Source organism: Drosophila willistoni (genome assembly GCF_018902025.1).
Source record: "Drosophila willistoni isolate 14030-0811.24 chromosome 2L unlocalized genomic scaffold, UCI_dwil_1.1 Seg139, whole genome shotgun sequence".
Classification (NCBI taxonomy): domain Eukaryota; kingdom Metazoa; phylum Arthropoda; class Insecta; order Diptera; family Drosophilidae; genus Drosophila; species Drosophila willistoni.
The window spans coordinates 3,003,948-3,030,526 of NW_025814046.1; the positions used below are offsets into that span (position 1 = coordinate 3,003,948).

General features: G+C 32.4%; 4 protein-coding genes across 17 annotated transcripts; 1 reads left to right on the forward strand and 3 right to left on the reverse strand.

Annotated features, from left to right (window-relative positions):
- The first annotated feature begins 2,011 nt into the window (after window positions 1-2,011).
- On the forward strand, window positions 2,012-4,553 carry LOC6638514 (nose resistant to fluoxetine protein 6). Its single transcript, XM_023177546.2, has 9 exons — window positions 2,012-2,482; window positions 2,538-2,678; window positions 2,735-3,276; window positions 3,343-3,422; window positions 3,477-3,590; window positions 3,645-3,991; window positions 4,055-4,197; window positions 4,259-4,373; window positions 4,428-4,553. The coding sequence occupies exons 1-9, from the start codon at window positions 2,023-2,025 to the stop codon at window positions 4,508-4,510; spliced, it is 2,025 nt and encodes a 674-aa protein (XP_023033314.1). The 5' UTR covers window positions 2,012-2,022; the 3' UTR covers window positions 4,511-4,553.
- On the reverse strand, window positions 4,546-5,620 carry LOC6638513 (antigen 5 like allergen Cul n 1). 2 transcript variants are annotated; one of them, XM_002061334.4, is made up of 3 exons: window positions 5,487-5,620; window positions 4,994-5,415; window positions 4,546-4,931 (listed from the first exon to the last, which is right to left on the reverse strand). In XM_002061334.4, the coding sequence occupies exons 1-3, from the start codon at window positions 5,601-5,603 to the stop codon at window positions 4,646-4,648; spliced, it is 825 nt and encodes a 274-aa protein (XP_002061370.1). In that variant the 5' UTR covers window positions 5,604-5,620; the 3' UTR covers window positions 4,546-4,645. The 2 variants fall into 2 exon arrangements, with proteins under 2 accessions (XP_002061370.1, XP_046865451.1); XM_047009495.1 differs by having other exon boundaries at window positions 4,546-4,952.
- A 115-nt stretch (window positions 5,621-5,735) lies between these two features.
- On the reverse strand, window positions 5,736-6,770 carry LOC6638512 (antigen 5 like allergen Cul n 1). Its single transcript, XM_002061333.3, has 3 exons — window positions 6,572-6,770; window positions 6,111-6,502; window positions 5,736-6,059 (listed from the first exon to the last, which is right to left on the reverse strand). Exons 1-3 carry the CDS (start codon window positions 6,731-6,733, stop codon window positions 5,792-5,794), a joined length of 822 nt encoding a protein of 273 aa, XP_002061369.2. The 5' UTR covers window positions 6,734-6,770; the 3' UTR covers window positions 5,736-5,791.
- A 1,372-nt stretch (window positions 6,771-8,142) lies between these two features.
- LOC6638519 (extensin) lies at window positions 8,143-25,743 on the reverse strand. Of its 13 annotated transcripts, none has more exons than XM_047009500.1 (4): window positions 25,655-25,743; window positions 8,996-9,128; window positions 8,883-8,918; window positions 8,143-8,806 (listed from the first exon to the last, which is right to left on the reverse strand). In XM_047009500.1, the coding sequence occupies exons 1-4, from the start codon at window positions 25,731-25,733 to the stop codon at window positions 8,650-8,652; spliced, it is 405 nt and encodes a 134-aa protein (XP_046865456.1). In that variant the 5' UTR covers window positions 25,734-25,743; the 3' UTR covers window positions 8,143-8,649. The 13 variants fall into 13 exon arrangements, with proteins under 13 accessions (XP_046865456.1, XP_023031823.1, XP_046865454.1 ...); XM_023176055.2 differs by lacking the exon at window positions 25,655-25,743 and adding an exon at window positions 22,212-22,335; XM_047009498.1 differs by lacking the exon at window positions 25,655-25,743 and adding an exon at window positions 21,325-21,465.
- Window positions 25,744-26,579: the final 836 nt, after the last annotated feature.

The window sequence follows — 26,579 nt, forward strand, 5'->3', positions numbered from 1 at the left end:
TAACATCTTTGTCACACAAAGAAGGAGACTTTTTTACCCCATTATGTGTATAAGACTGCCACGGTCCTACAGCTATCAAATATGGGAAAATTCGTTCCCTAAAGTATGCAAAAAGCATTTGATGAATTCGGTTTTTGAAACATATCAAGAAATTTTGGATTTTCCTGTAAATGAAAATTGTTTATTGAAGCAAACATTCTTTATAGACAGTTTTCAAGTCATAAGACAGACAACAAAAATTTATACGCAGTCCTCGGTAGATGAGTTGTCTAAGTGGCCTAGTCATTTAGTCGACTAAACAACGAGGATCCGGGTTCGAATCCCAGGCTGGTGTATGGATGTAGTTTCCGTCTAAGCCGAAGGCCTTAGTAGCCAGTGCTTGTAAAATATAGTTAGGTTGATAGTTTACAACTATATCCTATACTTTAATACAATAATACAAAAATTTATACATTTATACAAAATATACTTTTTCATACTATAAGTTACAAACTTTCTACCATTTCACAGATCAATCTATGCCTTGATAGAATATATAAGATTAGTATGACAAGATTTGTTCATTTACCCATGTCCATCTTTAGGACTGAATCTTAATAATAATGACTTTTTAATGACCAATGACAAAAAATACTCAAAATATTTGCAAAGTTGACGAAAACTTTAGATTTTAAGGTATTTTAGCTAATGAAAAGCTTAACTATTAATAAGAAATGTAAGACCTGAAATTTTTTTAGAAGCAGTTAAACAGAATTGCAGATTAAACCAGAGGGCCCGGGCTAACTTCGACCGCGTCAAAGTTTGTATACCCTTGCAACTTTTTTGGTAATATATATTAATATAAAGATATATTAAACTAACAAATGTTCAATTTGAAAGCAATCGCATCAAAAGTAACGAAGTTATTGATAAAAGTCACTGTTTTCGAAAGATCGTTCCTATGGGAGCTATATGATATAGTTACCCGATCTTGATCAAATTTGGCATAGTCGTTTATATGTGTAATTAACTCACCAATATTAAATTTCACGACAATAGCTCAGAAAATAACGAAGTTATTAAGAAAAGTCACTGTTCGTGACTTTGCTGTTTGTATGGGAGCTATATGATATAGTGATCCGATCCGGCTGAATCCGAGATATACAACGCCTGCAGTATATACAAGCCTACATGCAAAATTTCAGCTCCGTAGCTCTTACGGTCTAGGAGGAGTTTGCGTTGATCCAGACGGACGGACGGACGGACGGACGGACATGGCTATTTGAACTCGTCTCGTCGTGCTGATCAAGAATATATATACTTTATATGGTCGGAGATGCTTCCTTCTATGCGTTGCACACTTTTGACCAAAATTAATATACCCTTTTTGCAAGGGTATAAAAAGTAAAGCATTTTTATGATTTTTGGAGAAATTTTAAACATCAGTTTCGGTATTTCCATCTGTTTTCTTGAGGCTGCATTTTGGCGCTTTTCTATTATTGGGGTATCTCCAAAAAAATTGTCATTTACACACTTCTTTATGTTATACAATTCGTTTAAAAATATTTCAAATATATGCTGATTTAGACGCAAAAGTTCTATCTTGGACAAGCGGATTTTCCCAACAAGCTATGGAAACGGCTGATCTCAGACTTTTTATGTACAGAGCCAGTAAGACAACATTTACTTCGGAAGTTTTTTTTTTGTTTGTTATGATGAAGTAATTTGTAGAGAAATGCATTTAGTAGAGCTATTCAAGTGTATAAATCTAACATGCAATCGATTAAAGAATAAACAAGTTGTCGCAAAATACTGAAAAGCTAATTTTTCCAACAAGTAGTTCATCTTGAACTGAGTAAACGTTAGCACATACACAAAAAGTTGGACACAATGATTGGTTTGATTTATTTTTTAATTTTGTTAAAACATTTGCCAGAATTTGCCAATGGCGAATCCTTTAATTGTAAGTAGAGAAATCAATAGAAAACATATTCAATCTATAAATATATATAATGATGATTTTTAGTGACAAGATATAGAGAAATGCCTGAGCTATATCATTTCGATGACTATGATCTTTGCCTGGACAAATCCTCCCATGTTGATCACTCGTTATTGGCTCATAGAACTTATTGCATGGTCTATGCAGAAATTGCTGTCAATGGCAGTTCCCAGCTATGGCAAGAAATTGAAAGGATTTCGCAGGATGGCAAGCATTATTTTCGTCATGATCGACTATTTATGGGCGTTTGTTTGCAGCATTGCAAGGAAACTTTGAGAACCCTTAGCAAATTCCATATACAACAACTCTATGAGGGTAAAATTGAGGACAAAGAACTAAGCCTATACTATGACAAGGTGCACAAGAGAAATTCAGATGAACATTTACACTATGATCATTTGATAAATAGTTGCTTAAATCGAGAATTTGGTAAGAAATTTCCCTTACGTCTACGCAGTCACATTGAATACTGTGTGAAAGCCGATGAGCATAAGAAATTTGGTAAGTAAATAATGTATACAAGAGATGATTGTATTAATTAATGTACTAATTGTAGATGGAGCAGATCTCACCATGTTTTTACTCTTGGCCACTTTGCTTATACTGACCATTATATCCTCAAACTATGATTTTCAACTAAAAACCGAGAGTGGCCGGCAAGGCAATGAGTTCTATAAGCAAAATCTCAAGTCAAATAGTATGTAAATGATTTCTATTTATAAATTTTCTAACTCCTAATTCTCTATTTTTCAGCTCAAAGACTATTTGCAGCATTTTCAATATGTCGCAATTATTATCGTCTAATAATGCCACATTCCAGCGATATCTCACGCGATCTACGTTTCTTTGATGCATTTCGTGTGATTGGCGTTTTTGTCGTGATCTTGGGACACACTCTAATGCTTTTCATGTCCATACAAGTTGAGAATCCAGAATTTTATGAACAATTTCTATATAGATTCGAAGCCGCTATATTTCAAAATGGCAATGTTATAATACAAATATTTTTTGTCATGAGCGGTTTTTTGCTCTATATGAATTTTACAGAACGTCAATGGTTGGATACAAGTTCTGGAATATGCAAGTGCATAGGAATCTATTTAAGGGTTTTCTTTAATCGTTATTTTCGTATTATACCCTCATTGTTATTTTTAATATTATTTAATGCCACCATATTGACCCATTTGGGTAATGGACCTTTTTGGCGTCATGTGACGGAGGCGGAAAGGGTTTTCTGTCGCGAAAACTGGTGGAAGAATGTCTTATTTGTTAACAATCACATGATGGAAGAGAGTGTAAGTAAAGTTGATTTTGAAATGTAATATATTTCTATATAGTTAGTTGTATACACTCTTTTTCAGTGTGCCCAACAGACTTGGTATCTAGCTGCTGATATGCAGCTTTTTGAACTATTTCTAATTGTCATAGTCATAAGCAAAAAGTAAGTGGAGTTACAAAAATGTTGGAAATATTTTTATATAATTCATTTCCTTAGACATCCTAGATTGAGACGTTATATCTATATGATTCTCTTAATACTAACATTCATTGTGCCTGCTCTGCTGACCTATTATATGAAATTGGATGCTATTTATCATTTAAAACCAGAGTGAGTAGATCTCGATTTCTTATGGAATTTTCATAATTTATCTTTTTGTTTTAGAACCTTTCGTTATTTATGGTTTCGACACTCTGATACCTTTTATCAGACATATCCTCCGTTTTATACCAATTTGGGTGGTTATTTATTTGGTTTCCTTAGTGCTCAATTCTATTTGAAAGTGCGTGAGTCTGGCAAATGCCAAAAATATCGTGGACAATTAAAATATGAACTGGGCGTTTGGGTAATGTTGCCCCTCGCCTTGCTTATATTGCTTTCCGGTTATATATTCATCAAATATGATTTTGAAAAACCATCCATTTGGTTGGCTATATATGCGGGGATCTATAAGAATTTATGGATTCTGATTTGTGCTGGATTTGTGTGCTGCATGTGCCTGAAATTGGGATGTAAGAGAAGCACCATAAATACACTATTCTCTTGGAGTGACATGGTTTTTCTGTTCTCTTTAGGGATTGCCTATGAATTTTGCACTTTGCCTGTGTTTCGTCCTTTGGCTCGCATATCCTTTCAGGCTTTTCTTTGGCACATTGTGATTTTACGTATAGTTGCTGGTTATTATCGAAAACCAATCTATGTGAATGAATTCTCCTTGGTAAGTCAATGGAAGGATAACCCAAAATTATCTTAATTAATTGAATTTTTGAATTTCTTAGTTTTGCCACACTTTGATCGTGTTTGTCTTGACCCAGCTGGTAGCCTTCCTAATGACTTTATTTGTCGAATATCCCATATCAGAGTTGATTAAATATATCATGAATCAGGAACTAGGTTAGTTATTCACCCACAATAAGTTGGATATTCAATATGTTTTTCCCATTTCAGCTATTAAGAGCCCAAGGAACAAACAAATTGAACCAAAAGATCAGGTTGATCTGAATATTCTTCCCTTGGTTGTTATTAAATAAATCATAAACAAAAAAAAAAAAAAACCCCCACTGTATTGTATTATTATCTTATCGCATTGGCTGGCGTTAATATGTTTAATCGCTTTACTCATTGAGCGCACGGTGATATCATTCCTAGAATTAGATATTCTCTCATTAGAATCCGTTAAAGATTGTATTATCATAGATCTCATTAATCGAACATAGATTAATGAATAAAGGATTCCTTCCAGTCAGGCATTCGGTGGCTGGTCGATCGCCACTTTGATAGACCGGAGCATTTACATCATTGCCTCTGACGAAATTGCATGTCATATACTGATGGGTATTCAGAATGTATTCCCCCTTTGCATTGGTCGAATTCCTTGTCTCGCGGAGTATGCCACATCCCACATGGGTGGTTGTATCCCGCACAAGCTGGGTGAAATAGGCAATACACTTGCTGTAACGCAAGCGTAGAATTCTGTGAGGATCTAGAGTTGGATCATCTCACGGGAAACTCACCTGTTCATGGGCGGACTGTAGGCAATGATATCCCGCATACTGCACTCCTTGTACTCGGCGAACATTTGCTCTAGCGTGGCCCTTATGACCTCATCCTCTGTGTGATATTCCTGTGAGTTGGCACCTCCATTGGCCAAATTCTGCCAGCCCCCCTCGGCAACTACTTGAGCCACATTCCGAAACTGATCACTGTTCCGGCAATGATCGTTAACCAAGGCACATCGTTTCACATTCAGTTCGGCAAAACTGGCCAATTCGGGATCCCATTGCAAGGTAGCCATTCTGGTGGCAGGATTAAAGCCAATTAAATCACCCCTGGCAATACGATCGCGATAAGCGTTCAGCTCATTGAGGATCATAGTGCGTCGAGTTGTAGTAATCCGTACCACATGGGCATCGGGACTGCAGCTATCAGCCAGTTCCTAAAATGTTGCAAAAACCCAAAAAGAGATCTAATTACTCGCACTAGAGTTCGTACTCCACAAAGTCTTACACCAAAATTATTGCATGCTATGTGCTTTTCGGGCCCCGGACACAGGACAGGATCACAGTAGTCGAAGGCCCAAGTTCTAGCAAAGAGCTGCCACAGCAACAGCAGCAGCCACGACATCTCGTTGAAAACCTAGACCCGCAACGCATCGAGGGCTGTCTCTTATAGAGTTGTCTCCGCCCGCCCTGACAATCGATTTGCATTGAAGCATGGCTATCAAAGAAGGCCACACAAACAAAAAGAAAAAAATCATTTAATTTGTCACACAATTGACCATTTGGCCATAGAGATAGATAAATTATTATATTTTATTCTTTAGGAGCTACAGCATTGGCATCGACAATCTCGTTTTTGGAACAGAGACTTTTATACAAAAGACTGCGGCCGGTAATGCACTTATCACCGGCAGTTTTGCCAATCTCATAGGGTGGCATATCGTTGACATTTGCTCTGGAGATGTGACATAGGAGGTTCACCGTTTCTGTCTTATTGGCGCGTATAGAACGTTTTCGTAAGGCACAACCCAAGCGATTGCCTTTGTCTTCGATAAGTGGTACATAGTGACCCACACAGCGACTACAGAATTAGAAATTTTATAAACAATCTTTCTGCAGAAATCGAACTCACCCTTCATCCACTGGCACTATACGATTATTAGCATCCATTCGGCAGCCCAAGATATCATTAAGCCACGTGGGCATAAACCTGCCAAGCACATGTTTTAGCAAGGAATGCTTTCTTTTTAATGTACTGCTGATCTCAGTGGTAGTCACAAAATTATATTTCTCTGTATTGGCACAATAGCGACCCTCGCTGTCACATTGACGCAAAGCAACCCTCGCCAAGAGACTTAAATTACGATCCCAGAGCATGAGTGGCATGCGAGCAGCCACAGAAAAATTATTTTGACCACTGGCAACCAAATTGCGTATCATATTTACAGAACTAAGTATACCCTGTCTCATTTGACCATTGACATGCCAAATTTCATTATAAGCGCCGCAAGCTTCGGCAAAAAACTAAAAAAAAAATGAATAGCCATAGTCATAGATTATTAGAACCTAGTGTAAGGAAGTGTTATGACCCACCTCTGATTTAATGCAACCCAAACTAATTGTTTCTTTTGGGCAAAGATCTGGCCTGCAGGACAATTTTGGAAAAGTATTTATAAAGTTCTCTGCAGATTGATCCAACATATTAATGTCAAAGGGTAGAATCAATATTATATATAAGAGATATAACATTATCATTATTGCCGTTTCAACCACTTGCTGCAAATACAAAACAAAAACTACCCTAAACTGATGGATTTTCTTTGCATTAGATGTAATGAAAATCAATTGGTTTCACTTAAATGCAAAAGCCGTTAAAATGGAATTAGTATCGCCAATACAGAGACTAGACCTCTTAAGTTGAGCTGTCCCTATAAGCCCATAAACATATGATTATTCAGTCAATGATATATTGAAGATTATTCCAGACATGATCATTTAGAATATTCACAGGTAAGTGCTATTATGTGAGTAATCAATTATTTATTATAAAATCTATTTAATGTATATTTTTAATAATACTTTTTATTTTTCATTTTTCGTTATGACATATATTCCAGGTTCTACCAGCTGCCCCGGGTCTCTGTTACAAAAAAAAGAAATAAAATAAGTAAATGTGACAGGAGACAAGAAATACGTGAGAGCTTACCCAGGAGATAACGGGACAGGTTCTGTAAAATATCAAATTAAAAAAGCAATTAAAGACTAAGCCGTAAATATTTGAGTTTAAAGGATAAAGAGAGCAACTAGTTCTTTTGCCTTTTTTGCTTTCGATTTCTCTCATCTTTTTTATTTGTTACTGTTTCTTTGAACACTTTTGGGAACTTTAAAGTTTTGATGCAGTGATGTTTATATAACAATCTTGACAACCTTTGAGCTGATTTATGTATTAATTTTATTTCAAAAGCCGAAACTGGCAAACGACAATCCAAAAATTAACAATCTTTCTAATTTTTATGCTGTTTTGTAACTAAAAATTCACTTAAAACCTTTTTTTTATGCTATCTACACAGGAAATTATAGTTAATTACCGATCGGTTAAAGAATTTTCCTGTTATTATTAAATAAGTATTCATTGTTTAGTTAATTCACTGATAAGATATTGGCAAATAAGAATTAAAAATGTATTATTCTTTGCCATATCAGTATTAAATTTTTCATTTACTTGAATTCATTGAATTGATGAAGATTATATTATTAATTGTTAAACCAGAAATACACAAGTTTAAGATGTATTTGAAATCGAAATCAAAGGCCTTAGCCGTTTTTGAGCATTATCAATACAAACCTTGTACAACAACGATTTGATCCATATTTTTTAAACGTTTTCGAACGCGACAATTGTGATTTACAACATACATATTATACAAAAGGACCAAAATAAACAAAGGGATCGTAATATAGTACGCCCAAAACATATTGAAGGTGCTGCTAGCAGAACAAAATACCAACTAACAGTCGGGTCTTTACAATCATTGCTTAATAAACTTTCATTTAATCTACATTGTTACTTATCTATTATGTATTATGTACTATTATTTCTTTTGATAAGCGATTCCAACTAAATACGAATGATACATGAGTTTAATAATGAAATCAACTTTTTATTTATGTTTTGAACCATTTGAGGTTCTTTTGTTTTATTACTTTCGTTTTATTTTTTTTTTTCATTTCATCTTAATATATGTTTGTATATATAAATTAAATTAAAGCACTTAAAAGGTATATGCATACATACATCACAATCCTATGTTTGTGTGTGTCTGTGTGTGTGTCTAAGGACAAAAATTTAAATCGAATTGACGAAAAAAGCAACATTTTTTGTTTTTTTTTTTGAGTGCTCTTTCACTTTGGTTGTGTAAAAATAAATGGAATACATTTCACTTTTTAGAGAAAATACTTCTTTTAAACAACAATAAACAGGATAAAGCTAATTATTCACATTAAATGTAAGTGAAAAACACATTTGACTTTTGTTTTTAGTTCTTTCTTTTCGTTTCATAAATAAAGTTGTAACTTTTTGTGCATTTCTTTTTCTTTTTCTTTTAATGAGTCGTTGAAGTCGCATCGCCAGTCTTCAATTTTTGGTTTCAGATGCAAAAAATAAAAAAATTCTATTGTCCATAGGTGGGATTATAAGGCGCTTGCTTCTCATAGCTAGAGGGTATGACACTGGGTCCCGGATTGGCCACAGCCATATCATATGAGGGAGGATTCATACTGCCAGGCTGTGGCATAGGCGGATATGGAGTAACCCCATGTGTGGGCATGCTGAAACGAACGAAAACAAAAGAGTTATTACTAATAATGTCGACTTATCAACAATTCGATTTACTGATAAGCTTACCCTGGCTGTGGCATGGGCATTTGAACAGTCACATTACTGGAAAAAGAGTAAAAAAAATAGTTCGATTTTGTCACAAAATTGACTCAAGTCAAATCGGAATGTCAAACACTTACCCCGTTGTCTGAGCTGGGTATGGTGCAGGGGAATAGACATTTGGAGGATTTGGTGGATAGCCAGGTGGGGGCAATTGAGTAACTGGATAACCACCTGGAGCCGTATGTGTGGCAGAGGTCACGACCACAGGAGCTAAAAAGAGAAAAAAAGTGAAATGAAAGCGTTAAATATTTTCTAAAAATAAACAAATGACTCATACTGTCTCCTGATAACATCAACAAATCGTAAGGGAATATATCTATATTGTGAACTACCTGAACCTTCTCGTATGGTATAGCCAACATTTCTGGCTGCCTTTTGTTTGCGTCTAATGCAAACTACAATTGATGTTATAATAAATATGGAGAATGCAATTATTAAAGCTATATAAAATCCCTCCATTTTCGACACGTTATCAATGGAATGGCCAACAACCAACTGTCAATTGGTTCGACACTTTTGTCTAAAGTACTTTACCATACTTTGTCTCGCTAATCAATCCTAGCTCTCTTTGGTTTGTCCCTCTCTCTGTCTCTCTCCCTCTCTCTCTCTTTCTCATTAGCTGATAAGCCAGATAACAATTTTATAGAGCTCCTCAATGATATACGATGAAAATTGCCCAGTGTATAGCCTATTTTCACAGTAACAGAGAAAAAAAAATAACAAAATATTCTAATACTTTTTCCATACCATGATAAATATTTGTATGCAAATTTTCGTTCAATTTTTTTACGCACAACAAACATATACACCAACAGAAACACATAAACGAAGAAGCAACTATAAACGAAACGATTGGTATTAAATAGCCCTCCATGGCAGTTGACTCCTTTGCAGTTGGTAATAAACTAATTTCATTTGTTTTGTTATTTCTATGGTCAAAGCTACTTTCACTGATAAAAAAAATGTTTTAATGATAACAATATTACACAAAAAAATCCCCCAAAATATCTTGTTTTGGGTACATGTAAGGACAAGCATTAAGCCCTTATTTAGTTTATTTTGAACATTTCAAGTTCACTTGATCCTAAAATTTACACAATTTAACCAAATTCGTATCTCTATCGATAAGAAGTTGCATCGAAGAACAAACTTTTGGCTCTCATTGATGAAGTGCCTGAAGAACTTAGGGTAAGAATATTACACACACCTCCACCCTTCATTAATTGAGCTCTTTGGTTACGTCCACGCGTTAAGAATACCGCCATGGATGTCATAAAGAATATTGAGAATGTGAAGAATAGAATCCAATATAAGCCCGAACTATCCATTATAAAAATATGTAATATTAATGAGTAGGTATTATTAACGATATGCACTGGCTAGAATTCGGTCAACGACTAACAACAATCCTAAACTAGGAGATATTCTCATAGAAAACAATGCAATAATCACATAATGGTCATAAAGATAAAGATTCCAAGAGCGAGAGAGAGCCAGTATCACTTATCGGTAAACACTTACTTAGCGGTTTGTTTAAGGCCTGTATGCGACATCGACGACGTTTTAAATACACTACACTATACACAATACAACTGGTTATAATGCCTAATACCAATCTTACAAGAAATTTGGCTAAAATGGCATAGACAAAGGTACGTCTAGCCGAATACGGGTGATCATAAACTTCAATCGTATAGTTGCTTGATTCATTAAAATAGTTATACATTTTTAACCGACTTTTCTACACAGTATTATTCAATGAACTGAAACTATTAACTTCGCGTCCAACAATCAAAGCATAAGCAGCCACTAGAACAACCAAGAGCAACAAAGTGAATACTTCCAATGCCAAAGTCTCTCCATTGAAATGGAGGCGATGTGTTAGATATTGAAATATATCGAATATCGTAGCGTTCATAATGAATTATCAAATTGAACTAAAGTCAATTCATTGAAAGGTCAAACATTAAGCCACATCAATTAGATTAATGTTGAGCAATTTGAACTTCATTTTCATTAGACCCCAAGAACCTAAAAGAGTTATAGCAAATTGGTAAAACCCTAAATGCGTATCACATTAATCCACATATAGACAGACATCTCACCTCAATGATATAGCAGAAAATTAATAGAGTTAAGGGAGGGGGGATTCTTATCGGGCCACAGATTTCTTTTTCACCACAAAAATACGTGCTAAATTGCGAAAGTCATCCTCGAGAGTCTCTCACCACTTGATAGTGACTTACTTGAATCTTCTTCTCAATGACTTGACATTTTAATGGGTCCCAGTCGGGTATAAATAATAAATAGTATCAAAAATAGATAAACAATACAAATAATCTACAAGGTAAATTAATAATTTTACAACTCAAAGTTAAGGCAATTTCTTCATTGAAACTGAAAAGGTTAAAGAAATTCAATTTCATTTAGCTTATCCTAACAAACTCTTTATATGAAATCATTCCATTGTATGCTAGTAAGTCAAAAAAAAACAATAAAAATATATAAACTTTGCTTTTGTTACAAATTTAATTTTTTTTTATAGATTTTTCTGTTATTATCGATGTGCAATATTTTACCAGATTGTTTTAATATTTTAAGTGTTATGTTACTGTAGAGATCTACGTCCCACGTGGCTTTCGAACCACGCTTCAACTTTGTTGGCTTTTTTGTACTTTACTGAACTAAATAAAATACCATACAATAAGATTAAGAATTGAATGGAATAATAATCCTTAATAGAAATGGAAATATATAAACAAATTTTAAGTATTTGAATAAAGTTTTTCTCCTCTTTTTTTGTTTTTAAAAATACACGATTTAAAACACGAAAACATATGTTAACCTACTATCATTAACGCTAGGACTATGCGCTTCCTATGACTCATTTCGCTTTTTACAATGACGAATCCACAAAAAATGACAAGAAACTCAATCCTAATGACAACGATAACAATTAATTTCGTCTATTATTTGTTGAAATTTCGATTGACTGGATTGCTTCTGATTTGAATTTTAGGTATAAAAGGAATAAATATATTAGTATTGTTAGTTTTAGGCATTTTAACCGATCACTTTTAAAGGTACGTATGAATGTTACGAATGAAATAAATGAACTGGTAAAGAAGTGCGGGCAATAAAATTCGATCAACTATTTGTTTAAAGATACAAATTTTTGCAAAAATAAATGGATTCATTGTTACCAATACTGGAATATATGTTCAACTGAATAAGGTTATGCCTTTAAAAAAAATCTTTATTTGAGTCTTGGCTATAAGATAAATTGTAGATTTTCTCAGAATACTGTTTAGCTCCACAACGCAACAGACATTCAGGGCCTCGATTAAAGTTTTCAAATTGAAAAATTTTTGGAACACGCTTAGTTTTTTATATACAATTAGTCATTCTTGTTGATTTCAGTCGGTTATTTAGATAGTTATGTTACTACAACCACATTTTGTTTTTTTTGTGTCTTCATTTTTGTCTTTTTTTATTTATATATTGTAACTTACAATCAAATTCTTCTATCACAATCTCTTCTTCTTCCTCGTCACTGCATAAGTAGATCCATAAACAAATTGCAAAAATCACAAAAGCAAGGACACCAAAGCAAATAAAGGAAATCCCTACACCCGATATCCTAGTTACAGAAACATCATTTGTTATAATGGAAGGTTGCACGCCTCCGTAGTGGTGGACTTTTACAATTGGAACTTTTACAATTGGAACTTTTACAATTGGAACTTTTGCAATTGGGAGAGGCTTTATTTTTCCTCTAATAGAAACTCGTCTACCCATTTTAGAAAAATTCGCTTAAAAACCGTTTAAATGTCACAACCGACTCACTTCAAATGTGAAGAAAGAAATCAGAAGCTCAGTATTTATAAAGAGGAGAATTTACCACACATTTAAAACTAGAAAATGTTATCGTTAAGATGTGACGTATTTTATTCTTAGTCATTCTTTATCGAATTTCCTAATTATAATAACGAAAAATATAAGCAGAAACGGCTTAGGAGTAAACACACATTGCTTATCCAGTAAACTCTTAAAAAAACAAATAAAATTTATAAAATCTAGTTATTTTTATTTTGGACGTCGACAAAAGTAAAGAGAATTTATAAATAAAACAGAAACTTGTAGATTGTATAAAGTGTTTTTTTTTTGTGTTTTTAACGGAAACTAGTTTGCAATTATGTATATGTAAGTGTTTCATACATTTTTAGGCTAATATTATCTTTAGAAGATGATAAATAAACAAAATATATAAGTATGTGATTCAATCATAAATTGAATCATTATGGAATTCATTATTAATATAGTGTGGGTTTTTTTTATAATAATATCACAAATTGAAGCAGTCTTGAAGAGAATACAACTTCTAGTAAACACCACCAATATTTTCCCTTGTGTTGCCTTTCTTTGGTTAGTTCTAACTTTAATAATCAATTTCGATAGAAAAATCATAAAATCAATTGGACAAATATTTTGCTAAAGATGAGACAAATTCAAAAATAGAATCTCTTAAAAGTGAAAAAAATAACGAGTTTGCTTCGTTCAGATTCAAAAAGAATTTGTATTGCCTTGAATAATTTGTGTTACATGTCGTATGCGTAATCTCTTAAGTAAATTCGTCAATTTGCTTGCTTATTAAGTTGAAATTCAAATCAACATTAAAATAACTAACTTCATTTCAATGCAAAACTCAATATAATATTTTTTTTTGTTAAGTTGATTGGGAAATACTCCATTCCACTTTTGAGAAAAATTATAAGTAGCTTTATAAATATTTTGCAATGTTTGTTCGCAGAGTAACATAAAATTAGAAAAGTTTTAATATTGAAACTTACGATCACGTACTTGCAACTGGCTTGTTGTTGCAACAGTTGCGAAAGATATAGCAGAGAAAACAAAATAAAACAATCAAAACAAGGCAAACACTATATGAAAACTCAGACGGCAAATTATCAACAACTTCAGGTTTCAGAGTTGTAGATTCCGATTTAAAATTAGTTGCGATTTTATTATAAAAACTGAGAACACTTTGTACTGTTCTTATTTTTTCATCCAAATGTTCATTATCGTCATTAGACATTTTTTTGGCGAGGCTCTTAAAAAGCGCGTTTGAACGCTACGATTGAAGCACTGAACTGAGAAAATAAAATAAACCTAACGAATTCATTTTTCTATACATAAAATGGGTGCGGCTCTGTATAACCCCTTTTGACTGAGCTCTAAAAACATCAAACGAAGGAGTTTGAGTCATAGATTGACTCATTACGTTTACTCACTTATACTTGAGACATCATTTGAATGGTCCTGTTTATAACCAATCAATTGAGCAAATATCTTCAATTTAATATCACATATGTACATTCCATTCTCAGATAAGAGTCAGCTTTTAAGCCTTGTCTCATCCATATAATCCAACAAACTATTAGGTAAAGTAAAGGTTTAGTAATATAAATGACTAAATTCAAATGAGTCATAATTTCGCATTTTCTGTCGACATGTTTGAATTTTCGTTATATAAAATTTTAATGTTTTCGGGTTCTTTTTTTTTGTATCAGGGGCAACTACCAAAGTTTCAACAAGCATATTAATAATAAATTCAAAATGCCACAAAGCCTGATAAATAATTTTCTTATCAGTAGCTTTAACATGTGTTTCCCTTCAAGCTTATCCTGCAAGCTTGCTACACTTTTTTTATAAGAGAGAAGAAACGCTAAGTAAATAACTAAAAAAACATAAAAGACTTTACAAAAAAAGAAAAAAACAGTTTACTCATTCCTGTCAGCAAAAACAGAAGACAAAAATTTCGATAAAATATAAAATATTCTTGGCTCTAAAAATATGAAATAAAAATGTACAATAAAAGTAGTTTCTTTTTCAACATTTTAAAAAAATCAGTTTAGGACCTCAAAATTTATTTCAGTTTGAAGACACTTACGTGTGGCTGAATTACAATCTTTTTTCTTATGACCCGTTGAGTTTTGGCAACAACAAATGCATAAACATTCCAATAAACATGCAAAAAATTCAAAATCATTCATTTTAGTTTAAGTAATCACATCCAATCAATTCACTTTTCAAATTGAAACTGATTGAAGCACAAGTAGCCGCCAATATGTCATAGAGTAATCGATAAGCAATAGGAAAATTCTTAAACGATTCGACCTGGTCAAACAGGTTTAGCATTAGTCTGAACCACAAAGAATCCAATGACTCATATAAGTTAACATCTAATTTCCATTGAGTTGCACGGAATTCCCCCATGAAAGAAACAAATTTTAATGGGCATTTCAGCTAAAGATCGAGTTACACGGGTTTACATGGTAAAATTACGTATTCATTATCACGAACTTAAACTGGAATTTCTATTAAAAGAGCCAATAAATGCGCAAATACTAGAAAAAGAAAATGCATCACCAGAGAATAAGTAAAGACAGTAAAAGATTTAAGATTACTAAGAGTAACAAATCTTTAAGATTCGAATTATTTACAAATCATGAATGAAACTTGTCAGATGAATAATAAAAATAATTATTACATACTTTTTGCTTTGAGTTTTTCATTGTATATTTTTTTAGTGTATTTAATAATATTTGGTAGAAAACAAATAAAAAAAAATCCGACAATGATCAATGCTACGAATCCTATAACACTGTAATCACACCAAAAATCCAAATGTGGTACAATATCATCACAATTTCTACCCATCCTTAGAGCCAAAACCAGCACAACCGATTGTCAAGAGTATAGGATTAAAACTGTTTTTTTTTCTTCTGTTGCAGAATAATACCATATCAAACTCTTAGATATCTTATCTTAGATAAATAATATACAAGATTAGGTTACATGGGTCAGAGAATAGGTACACACAGTAAAAGAATTAAAAGAATTTAGATTATCACTTCTTATATGTAAACCTAATAAACAGATAACAACCAGTAACAACTTTCAATTATTAAAAAACATGAAACTTTTCAAAATAATTATACATACTTCTTGCTTGACGTTTTTCCTTGGATATTTGTTTAAGGCGCCTGATCATAAATGGTAAAAAACATAGAAACATAAGAGCGGCACCAGCCAATACGAAAAATGGTAAAAAAATGTCATCACACAAAAATTCTAAAAATGAATCTATATCATCACAAGTTGCACCCATCGTTAGGGCCGAACAACCTAGACTAGAACCGCTTAACAAGATTAAGGAATTGAAACTGTATTTCTTTTTTGGTTCGAAAAAACCAAAAACCATCAGGAGCTATTAGATTTCTTATCTTAGATAAATAAAACACAACAGACGGGTAAATATTTGCATAGAAAATAAAGAATTAAGAAGCTATATCAAAGATAATGCATCCCGAATGCATCATCCAAGAGTTTGATAAAACGCAAAAACTGCACGTGATCCTTTCTGTTAGGAAAAAATCTCTTTTACCAAAAACAAATAAAGAAAATTACAAATATTTCTGTAAAAACTGCACAAATATTAAATCTTACATACATGGCACTATCGAACCGGATATATTTTTAAATTTTTTGCGTCTCAAATAAATGCAAAAACAATTTACGGCACAGTAAAACATAATAATCAAACTCAATACCACAAAAAATGCAATAAATATTTCATCTTCCCAAAATGGTTGATGTAATTTTAAATCACTGGGAATTAGACCGCCGTAAGACATTTTCGAAAACACTTCCGTTTGAATGCCAAGAACGGAAAATATCAACTGAATCGTTTGTTTTAAAAGGGCAAAACGAGTTTCATTATCTCTTCATCTAGTATACAATTTACTGATAAACCACGTTGAATGCTGCGACAAAACTTAAGGAATAAATAAATAGCTAAGCTAACTTGGTTCATTCCGATGACATTTAAATACTCTTGCCTTTATCAGACGTGAAAAATATGAAGAACTTTTAACAACTTTATTCTAAATATCTGGAATTTAGCCGTATCGAAAATTCATCCGAATCGGTGATTCGCATACCTGAAGTTCCCCTTGTTAGTAATCGATTTTTAACTTGTAATGTCTTTTAGAAACAAATTGACAAATTGACTAGTATTTAGGATATAGTTATTCGATTCTCATTATATTCTATACAATCATCGTATAAAAATATTCTGTTCAATTCAATTCATAGACAATTTATGAACATTCTTTTGAAAACAAATGAACTTATGCAAAGCGATTTTTAAAAGTACCTTGCTTTTTTCTTTGTTAGTGTATGCAAACAATGGATGAACCCAAAGTTTATAAGATGGATAAACACTCAGAGACTTTACAATTGTATATTTAAAGAATGACTCATAATGATCTCTTGATAACTGAGGCTCTATTAAAGAAATAAGGGTAGTGTCTTTTTCTGTTATTAAACAATGTTTGTTGCTCTAAGACAACCCATATAAATAATAAATTAATTCCCAAAATCCATACCTAAAAAATGTTATTGCTAAATAAAAAATAATGCAATAAAAATAAATAATAAGGCAACAGGTGTTATAAGTTGTGAAACATTTTGTCTTAAGTAATTTTTGGGAATGCCACGAATCGAAGAACAGTGAAAGTGATTGATACGACTTTAAGAGGTTAAAGAGGCAAATGTATCATAAGTTGGATAACATAGGGAAACCCTTACTAAATAAACATTACGAAAGCAATTAAATTATTTCAACAAGCAAATATTGCATTAAAGGAATCACAAAAATTACTTATTAAGTAAATTCAGACTTTATTTCCTTAAGAAATAAACAAACACTTTTTTCAGTCATGTAATATCATTAGTAAATTAATTATTTTAGTTGATTCTTCTACACCAAAAATGTTTAGTATTAGTAGAAATATATTACACATACATTCAAAGACCGGTTTCGATTTCACGTTTGATTTTTTACGTCTCCATTGACAACAAATACTGAAGCACACACAAAACACAATAAACGTAACGAATACGGCGAAAATTGACCAGAAAATTCTTCCTTCTTTTGATAGATCAAATGAGGTATCCTTTTGCGGAGGATTAGGCCAATTTAGCGGATAAACAGGATGATCAAAATTTTCATAATTGTAAGGCATTATGTCTGGCGTAAATTTTTTTGTTAGTTTACTAAACACGTTTAAATGGCACGAACGAAACAGTTGAACTGATTGAATTCTGCGGCTTAAAGCTTAAAGTTGTTTTTGTTGATGACGAACGAATTGACGCGAGATCTGTGTGGGAAATACCTCAAGTTGAGCAATCCACTTACCAGCATAAGTAAAGATCTGTCTACACATACGCAGATAGAAATAACAGCGTAGACAGCAAATCGTCATGGTTATAAGACAAAAAAGAAATACAAACACTATCAATGGCAAAAAGGCAAGCCAAATCATTTAATTTATGAAATATCTACTTTTATTGACTAGGAAAGACGTTGAACTCTCACGTTGGCGAACACAAAACCAAATGATAGACCCATTCAATGTTGCAATAATAAATAAGTTGGCAAAACACTTGCAAAAACCAAACCCAACCCAACTGACAAAGGCTTGAGCAAACAAGGACAAGGACCTGTTGCTGCTTAGTTCAATTTTAGGGATTAAACTCACTTGCATTCATTTTGAACTGGTGCCAGATATCAATTGATTTCAGTAGCATTAGAAAAAGAATGAACAAATTAAACAAAATAAGCAAAGGCGACAAATCCATGACCGAAGCAACTGCACTCTCTGGCTAGACACAAACGCCGCACGGGCAGACAAATCGTTAGACCAAAAGTTGGGAATAATATTGAAAAAGAAGCAAGCAAAAACGAAAATCAGCTAAACAAATAAAGGCAACTGTTTTAATTTGCTTAAATATATATATACTCATTTATGTCTAGTTGTTAATGATCATCAGCCAAGTAATTGACATAGGCAATTGATATGCGCGCTTTGTATAGCATGCTTTTGGGCTGCGTGAACAAACCCAAATCTCTAACAAACCCAAATCTCTAACGAACCACCCTGAAGCAATAAAAAATCTCTTATCTTGTGTTGAAATTATTAGTTTGAATTTCTTCAAATAAATTTATGTAAACAACACCAAAGTTAAAAGAAATTTGAGGTATAATATCCTTGAAAATATGGTATTCAAATATGAAATAAATATAGGATAAATTATGACTAAAATGTTTTCTTTTTTCAACACTTTCAAATCAAGTTTTAAAGAAGTGAATTTCTACGTAAGGCATTGACAAACAGCTTATAGATTTAAATTAGTTTTGAATTTAGAACTTGCAAATAAACAAAAATTTAATGGAAAAAATGTATGAAATAATATGGAAGTAAGTAAATATTTTATAAATAAGTTGAAACTATATTCAACTTTTTAGTTTAAGAGATCCACTCATAAGATTTAAAATCGAGTTGAATTCAATAAAATGTTTACATTTTAATGTTTATATTTTGGTAGTAATTTCTAAAAATTTTAAGATGCATTTGTATTCCATCAACAAAAACACACACACACAATCTTGGGATATACTAACTTGAGTCGATGACTGATTTGGCCAATTGTCGTTGCTTTCGTTTACGTATCATTGAACTTATTATTAATGTCATTACACCCAATAGAACGACGGCAAATATGGAACACAATATAATTGTTGAGATCTCCAGATCCTTTTCACCCGGTACATGTGGCATATTTAATTTTACTTATTATTATACTTTTATTCTACTAATATGATTCAGTCTTTAAGGATTGTTCATTGAGTGGCACGTTGTTTGCGTTATTCCACGTTATATTCTTCACTTTCTTGATGCGTTGTGCATTGCTTTGCTGTTAAATGGTTAATACCTGAAATGTCCCTCTTTCGTTTCGAGCAAACCTTAAGATTTATCGACACAAAAGTTGTTGGGGTGGTCTAAGGGAGTTGATTAGATTAGCCACATGTCTGTCAATATATCTGCAAACGTGTGTTTTATGCTGTGACGTCACAGAATTGTTTAGGCTTATAAAAACTGATTATAACCCGAAACCCGAAACCCAAAACATAGTCCAGTCACAACCATTATAACATAGTCAGCATCATAAAAACCACTCAAGTGGTCATCGAAAGTTTACAATCCTTTGCATTTGTCTACGTCAATTGTTCAATTTGTATTTATGTGTAGATAACATCTTTATAATTAAGTACCCGCTAATATCATCTATATCTATCAATAAAATTATCATGGAAATCTCTGACTTTAAGTGGCATAATCCAAGATCTCTATATTATAACTCTCGTCTTTACTCGTTTTTTTTCGACAATCTAATTGACGTCAGTTATAATAATTATATTAAATTAAGCTTATCAAAGCGGAGAAAAACAAAAAGAACAAAATACTAGTCTCGGTGGAAAAATATACAAAAATTTCCCCTTGTCAGACAGTGGTCTAATTATTAAAAATAAACCATTTGAAATTGATTTATTATTTATGCGTTTTCTTCTAACTATGCCAATTCTATCCATTCCTATAAAAGTTGATAGTCATTTTGTTTTCTGTTAAAGTGTCATGAAGGTTGATTTTTGGTTTAAGTCTAAAAATTTTTGGAATAATAACAATTGTGTTTACTTTTCATTCAAGTTAAAGTTCTATTTTGTACCACTGTGCATTAGATAGGTTTCTGTGAAAACCACTTGAAATGCAAAGACAATGGACAAATGGATGTTACACTCAAGGTAATTGAACTTAGGTAACCATGTAGCAATACCCGGGAGATATTGGGGCAATTACTCTTCAACCTATCTTGATTCTAAATTGTAAATTAAATTATAAATACTTAAGGACTCTTGGCTTTAGGTTAAGCAATATTTGGATAGATTAAAACTTGAAGTACTTAAATAATGGTTTAACTATTTTAAGTATAAACTAGAGCTAATTGTGTTGAAGGATGTTCTTAAATGTTCCCGAATCGAAACGTTTCAATTCCCAAGTAAGAGAAAGGATGTTCGATTACCACCAAGGTCATTTCTAAGGCTCAACGATATCGATTTGGATTCCGTAACTAATAATTTTCGTAAAAGGCTTCTAAATGATTTATTAGTTAATCTATAAAACATGGTCGACAACGATCCATAAATATTTGTTAATACAAAAATAATAATTATTAATGAGCATGTCCATAACACGGCTTGACGTCAAACGGACTACGTAAATTGGCCGAGTTTTTGTTTTATATTGTACAAAAACCACTGCTAATTTGTAAAAGCAAACAAAAATCGATAATTATAATCACTTCAATTGAAACAATTATCAAAAGAAAAAAAAAAAGTCGCAATGCAAATGTCGACTTATTTATTGCTTTTGAAGTAAGATTAGATTTAGATTTCGCCCGAAACTACTGACATCTTGTCAAGATCTTCAGGGATTTGGCTTACCACTAGCGACCACACGGGCAGTAGCAAATTGGCGTTGTTGTCGTACACGTAAGAAAATACTTATCCAAATGATCAAAACGCAAATTATGACAATGGGAAGCCAAATGGCAAGATCGTCCATTTGCTTATTTTTTTTTCTATATTTTTTTCGCGGTGTGAGAGGTTTTGCAGTTGACCGTATACTGAAGTTGAATGTGAAAACATTAATAGACGTATCGATATCTAATTTATTTTACTTATCTATAAGTAAAAAAAAAATTATAATTGATATGAAGAGAACACATGATTCAGTGGGGTTACCCTCCACAAAAAAGGTTTCAGTCCTATTTAAAAACATTTGCTTAAAGGTACAAAGTAAAACTTTTAACAAAACATGCATATTAATGAGTGGCAAATACAAATGTATAGAAAATCTGAGGTTTAAATCGCTTAAATAAAAAAAATCATTTCACAAACAGACCACAATGACTGCTAAAAAAATATCTCTAGATAAGATATAAATCTAATTATCTAGTTATATGCAAACGATAAGAATTGTTTAAATATAACAACAAAAAAAAGCAGCGTACATATGTATGTACATATGTATGTAATTTGTTTGTGCTCAATAAAAATAAGAAGTAAACAATAATTACCATATATTATTTACTATACATACTGTAGTACATATATACATATAATGGATAAGAGAAAGTTAAAAACAAAAGCAATAATAAAATAATTTTCCTATACAAATTCATTTGTAGAATACATTACATTTCACAATTACACCACAAAAATGCGTCTAGAATCTCTCCATGGGAAAGACACTCACATTAACTTTGCTCATTTAACTAAATGAGTCATCTTTCTTTATAGTCAGAATGATTAATATTTGTGCTACTCACGCGTTTTTACTTTTCCACAACGTTTTCCACAACAAAAATGTTGGTAGAAGCCAATACCAAAAAATGCAAAGACTGATAATGAAAAGATGAATAAAAATCCCATCTCCATTTTGTGTTTCTAAACGGCAAAGACCATGAAAAGTATTTTAGATATATAGATTGTGCCTTCTCTTTGAACCTTAGCACAATTATAAAATGATTCACTTGCTACCCATGAGGAGCAATAATTACTCCTTTGAGATTGGTTTTTGTTTGTTTTTTTGTTTAGACACGGAATAAGTTACAACAATTTACAGACAACTTTCCTGTTTGGTTGTTTTTTCACCCTTGAATCACAAAATTTTCATTATGCTGCTTACATTTTTCGACATGTTTGCTTGTTTTCTAAAGTTTTTTTTCGTCTTTTTATTTTGATGTATATGGCTATCGATAGCAAACCAAAACTAGCACCATATAGAGGAGACTATATTTATTGAATCAAATGTAGGCAATGCAATTGCCTATAGGTTAAGTAAAGTTGTTAAATATTGTTTCCATATTAGCTCAAATGCTTGAGGTCTAACATCTGTTTTTATAGCATGCTTCTAGGGTTATTGCAAAAACCAAATTACTGTAGAAGTTCAAGATAGGCCTTCAACTTCTACAAATAAATTCGCAAATACTTTGAACAGGACGGAAAAAAATCCAAGAATATAAATTTCAAATTTTGATTTTGAAGGATACTATTTTGTCAGTCGATATATAATTTTTAAAATAAGACAAATTAGAATTTTAATCCCCCTATTAAATTTTAAATACATGCATATAAAGTATGTGTGTAAAAGGGGTACATGTCATAACGCCCAGTGTCATAAGGCCCTAAGGGCTTATTGGATAATATTTATTTGGATGTATCCTTCCTCTAATGTAACGACTGGCTTTTCAAGGTACACTACACTGTATTTCCATACTACTTACATGGTGGAACTTCTTCTTTTTTGCTAGAGCAGCAATATAGATTAATGCAGACACCACAAAGAGTCAAGCCAGCAAAAACAGAGATAAATACCCAGTCAATCATCTCCATATAGTATTTGTTTTAATAGTATATATCCTTGACTGTAAGTATTTTTGATGCATATACAATTGTTTTTAAATTAATCCAGTTGTAGAACAGAAAACTATTTGGATCTTTAGTGTATGGTCACATAAAGAGCTCCAAATATTTGCTCCAATTCACAATCAAGAGTCCTGTTGCCTTGTTTAGTTAAATTACAACTGAATGTTATAGGCTTGGCCCTTGGCACCAACAAAAAGACACACCTAAGCCTCTCGTCGCTTTTCTTTTCAGCCACTGAGTCATATGGCATAAATAGAAAATAGTTAAAATGATTCTTTTTAGGGAATTCTGAGCAACAGCATGATTTTTTGAACTAATTGTGGTACTATATGTACAAAATAATGAAAAGCAAATTCAAATTATTTTAATAGAAGACAAAAAAACATAAAAATTGGGAAAAATATTAAGTCTTCTTTAGCATATTGTTATATTTTGAAATCTAATTTACTTAAAATATTAAAGCCGTGAACTGGAAGGAACTTTGCCACATAAAGTAGCGAATAAGAACTAACCCCTTATTTGAAGTCATCTCACTTACAATCTTCTACCAGTAGATGGAAGCATCCATAGCACATGCACATGAAACAGACACCAAATATAAGAATGCCAATTGATATAATGTTAGTCATAAAGATGATATCCGGATGATTGCTGTTATTGTTGGGTTGCTCTTGACTAGGATCATGATACGAATAACCCACTGTAAGACACTACTAATTATGCAAATTTGATTTCGAATTTGGTGATTGCTAAAAATCTTACTTTTTAGATAGTTTGCCTCTCGTCTACCAGACAACCGTTCAGTTTAGTTAAGAAACTAATACTAAATTTACATATTGATGGTCACGCTTTTCTAGTCTAGAATAGTCGCATATACCAGGAAAAAAGACATCCACAGGGACTCTCCTATTTCATTCACTTAGCTTCTGAGTCATATCTCTATATTAATGAATAAAATACTCAAGGGATTTTTCTTCGTTTCTGCAGTATTTTCTAACGAATCAATAATCATAGACGGCGAGGTTCTAAACCGGTGTTTGATATTTAATAATTATTTAAGAACTTCTTAGACATTACAAATCAATCGTCCATTAGTCTTACAATTAGACGGATTCGTTTAATTTGATATGGAATGATGTTCTCCTCAACATATTAAAGGCAGCCGACTTACGATCCTCCAGGAGATGTGCGCATTAATAGCACCAGCAAAGGATAAACATCAACAATACAAGAAGGACAATTGTTATCAAGGTAGTCGTTAATGGGTCATGCGGACTATTGTTATTGTTGAGATGCCTATTATGATGGTGAAAATGATAAGAACCTACTGTAAAGCACTTCCAATTGTAAACATTGTTTTGAAATTTTGGGGTTTGTTAAAAACTTACTGTTATATTAGTTAAAAGTCTCACAGACAACTGTTCGGTTTAGTTAGAACACTAAAACTAAATATATTTAGAATCAAGCCTGCCTAAAAAGGATAGTTACCTAACCAAAAAACAAAATATTTATTACACTCCCAGGGACTTTTGTGTTTAACTTTTTTTAAGTACTCACGGGATTCCTCTTCCTTCCTGCAGTATTTAGAAACGCAATAATAATCAAAGAGGCTAATGATAAAAATGCCCAATACAACTATTCCAAAGTAAATAAGGAGGATCGTACCACGTTCACTGCAAGATATTCCAATTATATAGATTTTGTCCTAAGTCTGCCGCTGCAGTGACACTTACATCGCTTTACTTGGCATTGTGGCTTTAATTATTATTATTTTTAGCAAAGTTCTAAGCCGACAACCCTTGTGTTTGCTTCTTCAATCACATTTCAACTGAATGTGTTATTTGTGCCAACATTTACCTTTGAGAATGTTTAAAGCACCGACTAGTCTGCCTATCGTAATTAGTTATCACCACTAAAACACCCAAAATACGGTTCATTTTGGGGTTTAAATTGGGAAAGAAAACAACAAAGTGTGGGTAATTTGTTGGTTTTAATCATAATTAGATAAGTTCATGGCATGTTTAAGAGCAGTTTGAAGAGAAGACTCATCAAAATGTGTTGGCTTTTTGAATAAAAAATAAAAATAAAAAGCTCGATGCTCGAACTAAAGCCGGCAAAGAAAGCATTTGATAATGTTACAGAGAGAAAAATTGTCTCTGAGTAAATTGAATTAAAAATAAGCAGTAAATAAACTTCAATTATAAATAAATTTAAAAAAACCTAATAAAACAATTCAATAAAATATTGAAAAATATTATATATAGTGGTCCAAAAAAAAATTTTCTATTACATAATGCATCTCAAAAGCCCCTTGGAATATACCACACCCAAAAATTCTACTCACGATCTTCCGCTTTGGATACACATAGTTTTTTACAACATTGGTAGATGCCTACGATAATTATAATTCCTATTAATATCATAACAGACTTCATATCCGATTTTGTTCCACTATGGTAATGGTATCTAGACACTGTAAGACCAATATATTTTATATATATTTTTGAAATTTATTATTTATTAATTGTCTTACTCTGGTTAAATTGTTATTAATAGAAACCACTTGTTGTATAGATAAAATTGGGAAACCTTTGGAGACAATATTCAATGACAACAGTTCACTATGGTTTGTCAATCAAATTCATACTGAATTAATATTTTGCGGGGTATATAAAAAGCTTTTAGGCGCCTAGTGGTGATTTTTTGATTTCGATTTCTCTCTATCCTATATCCGATTACTCTCCCCAAAAAACATCCCGCGATGCTCATACTCAACGATTCTCATCGTTAATTCTTTGAAAGATTACGTCATCATTTGAGATGCTCATAGAGCAAAAACCAAACCAGCAATTGGCTTCAATTTTTAATACTTTATACGTATGAGTCATGTATTTTATTTATTTACTCACGGGTTCCCAATCGTTTGCAGTAATCTGAACAGAAACATTTGATGAGAACCACGACCAAAACAATAAAGCCAAGTATTGACAACCAAATTATGATGGTGTAAGCAGTTTTCTCTCCCTCAGTGAGATTCGTATTAACTGCAAGAGGTATTTCATTATATATAAAGAATACATTTTATTCAACATCTGTTCTCTCACCGCCATGATAGTTGCTATTATGATGTTGAAGGGCTGATAACCTATGAATGGCCACTGTAATGTATTCCAATTATATAGATTTCTACAAGTGTCTGAGTGTCTAAGTTGTCTTACTGTTGATTCAAAGAAAACCACTTGTTGCGCAAGTCCTTTGAGAATGTGGAT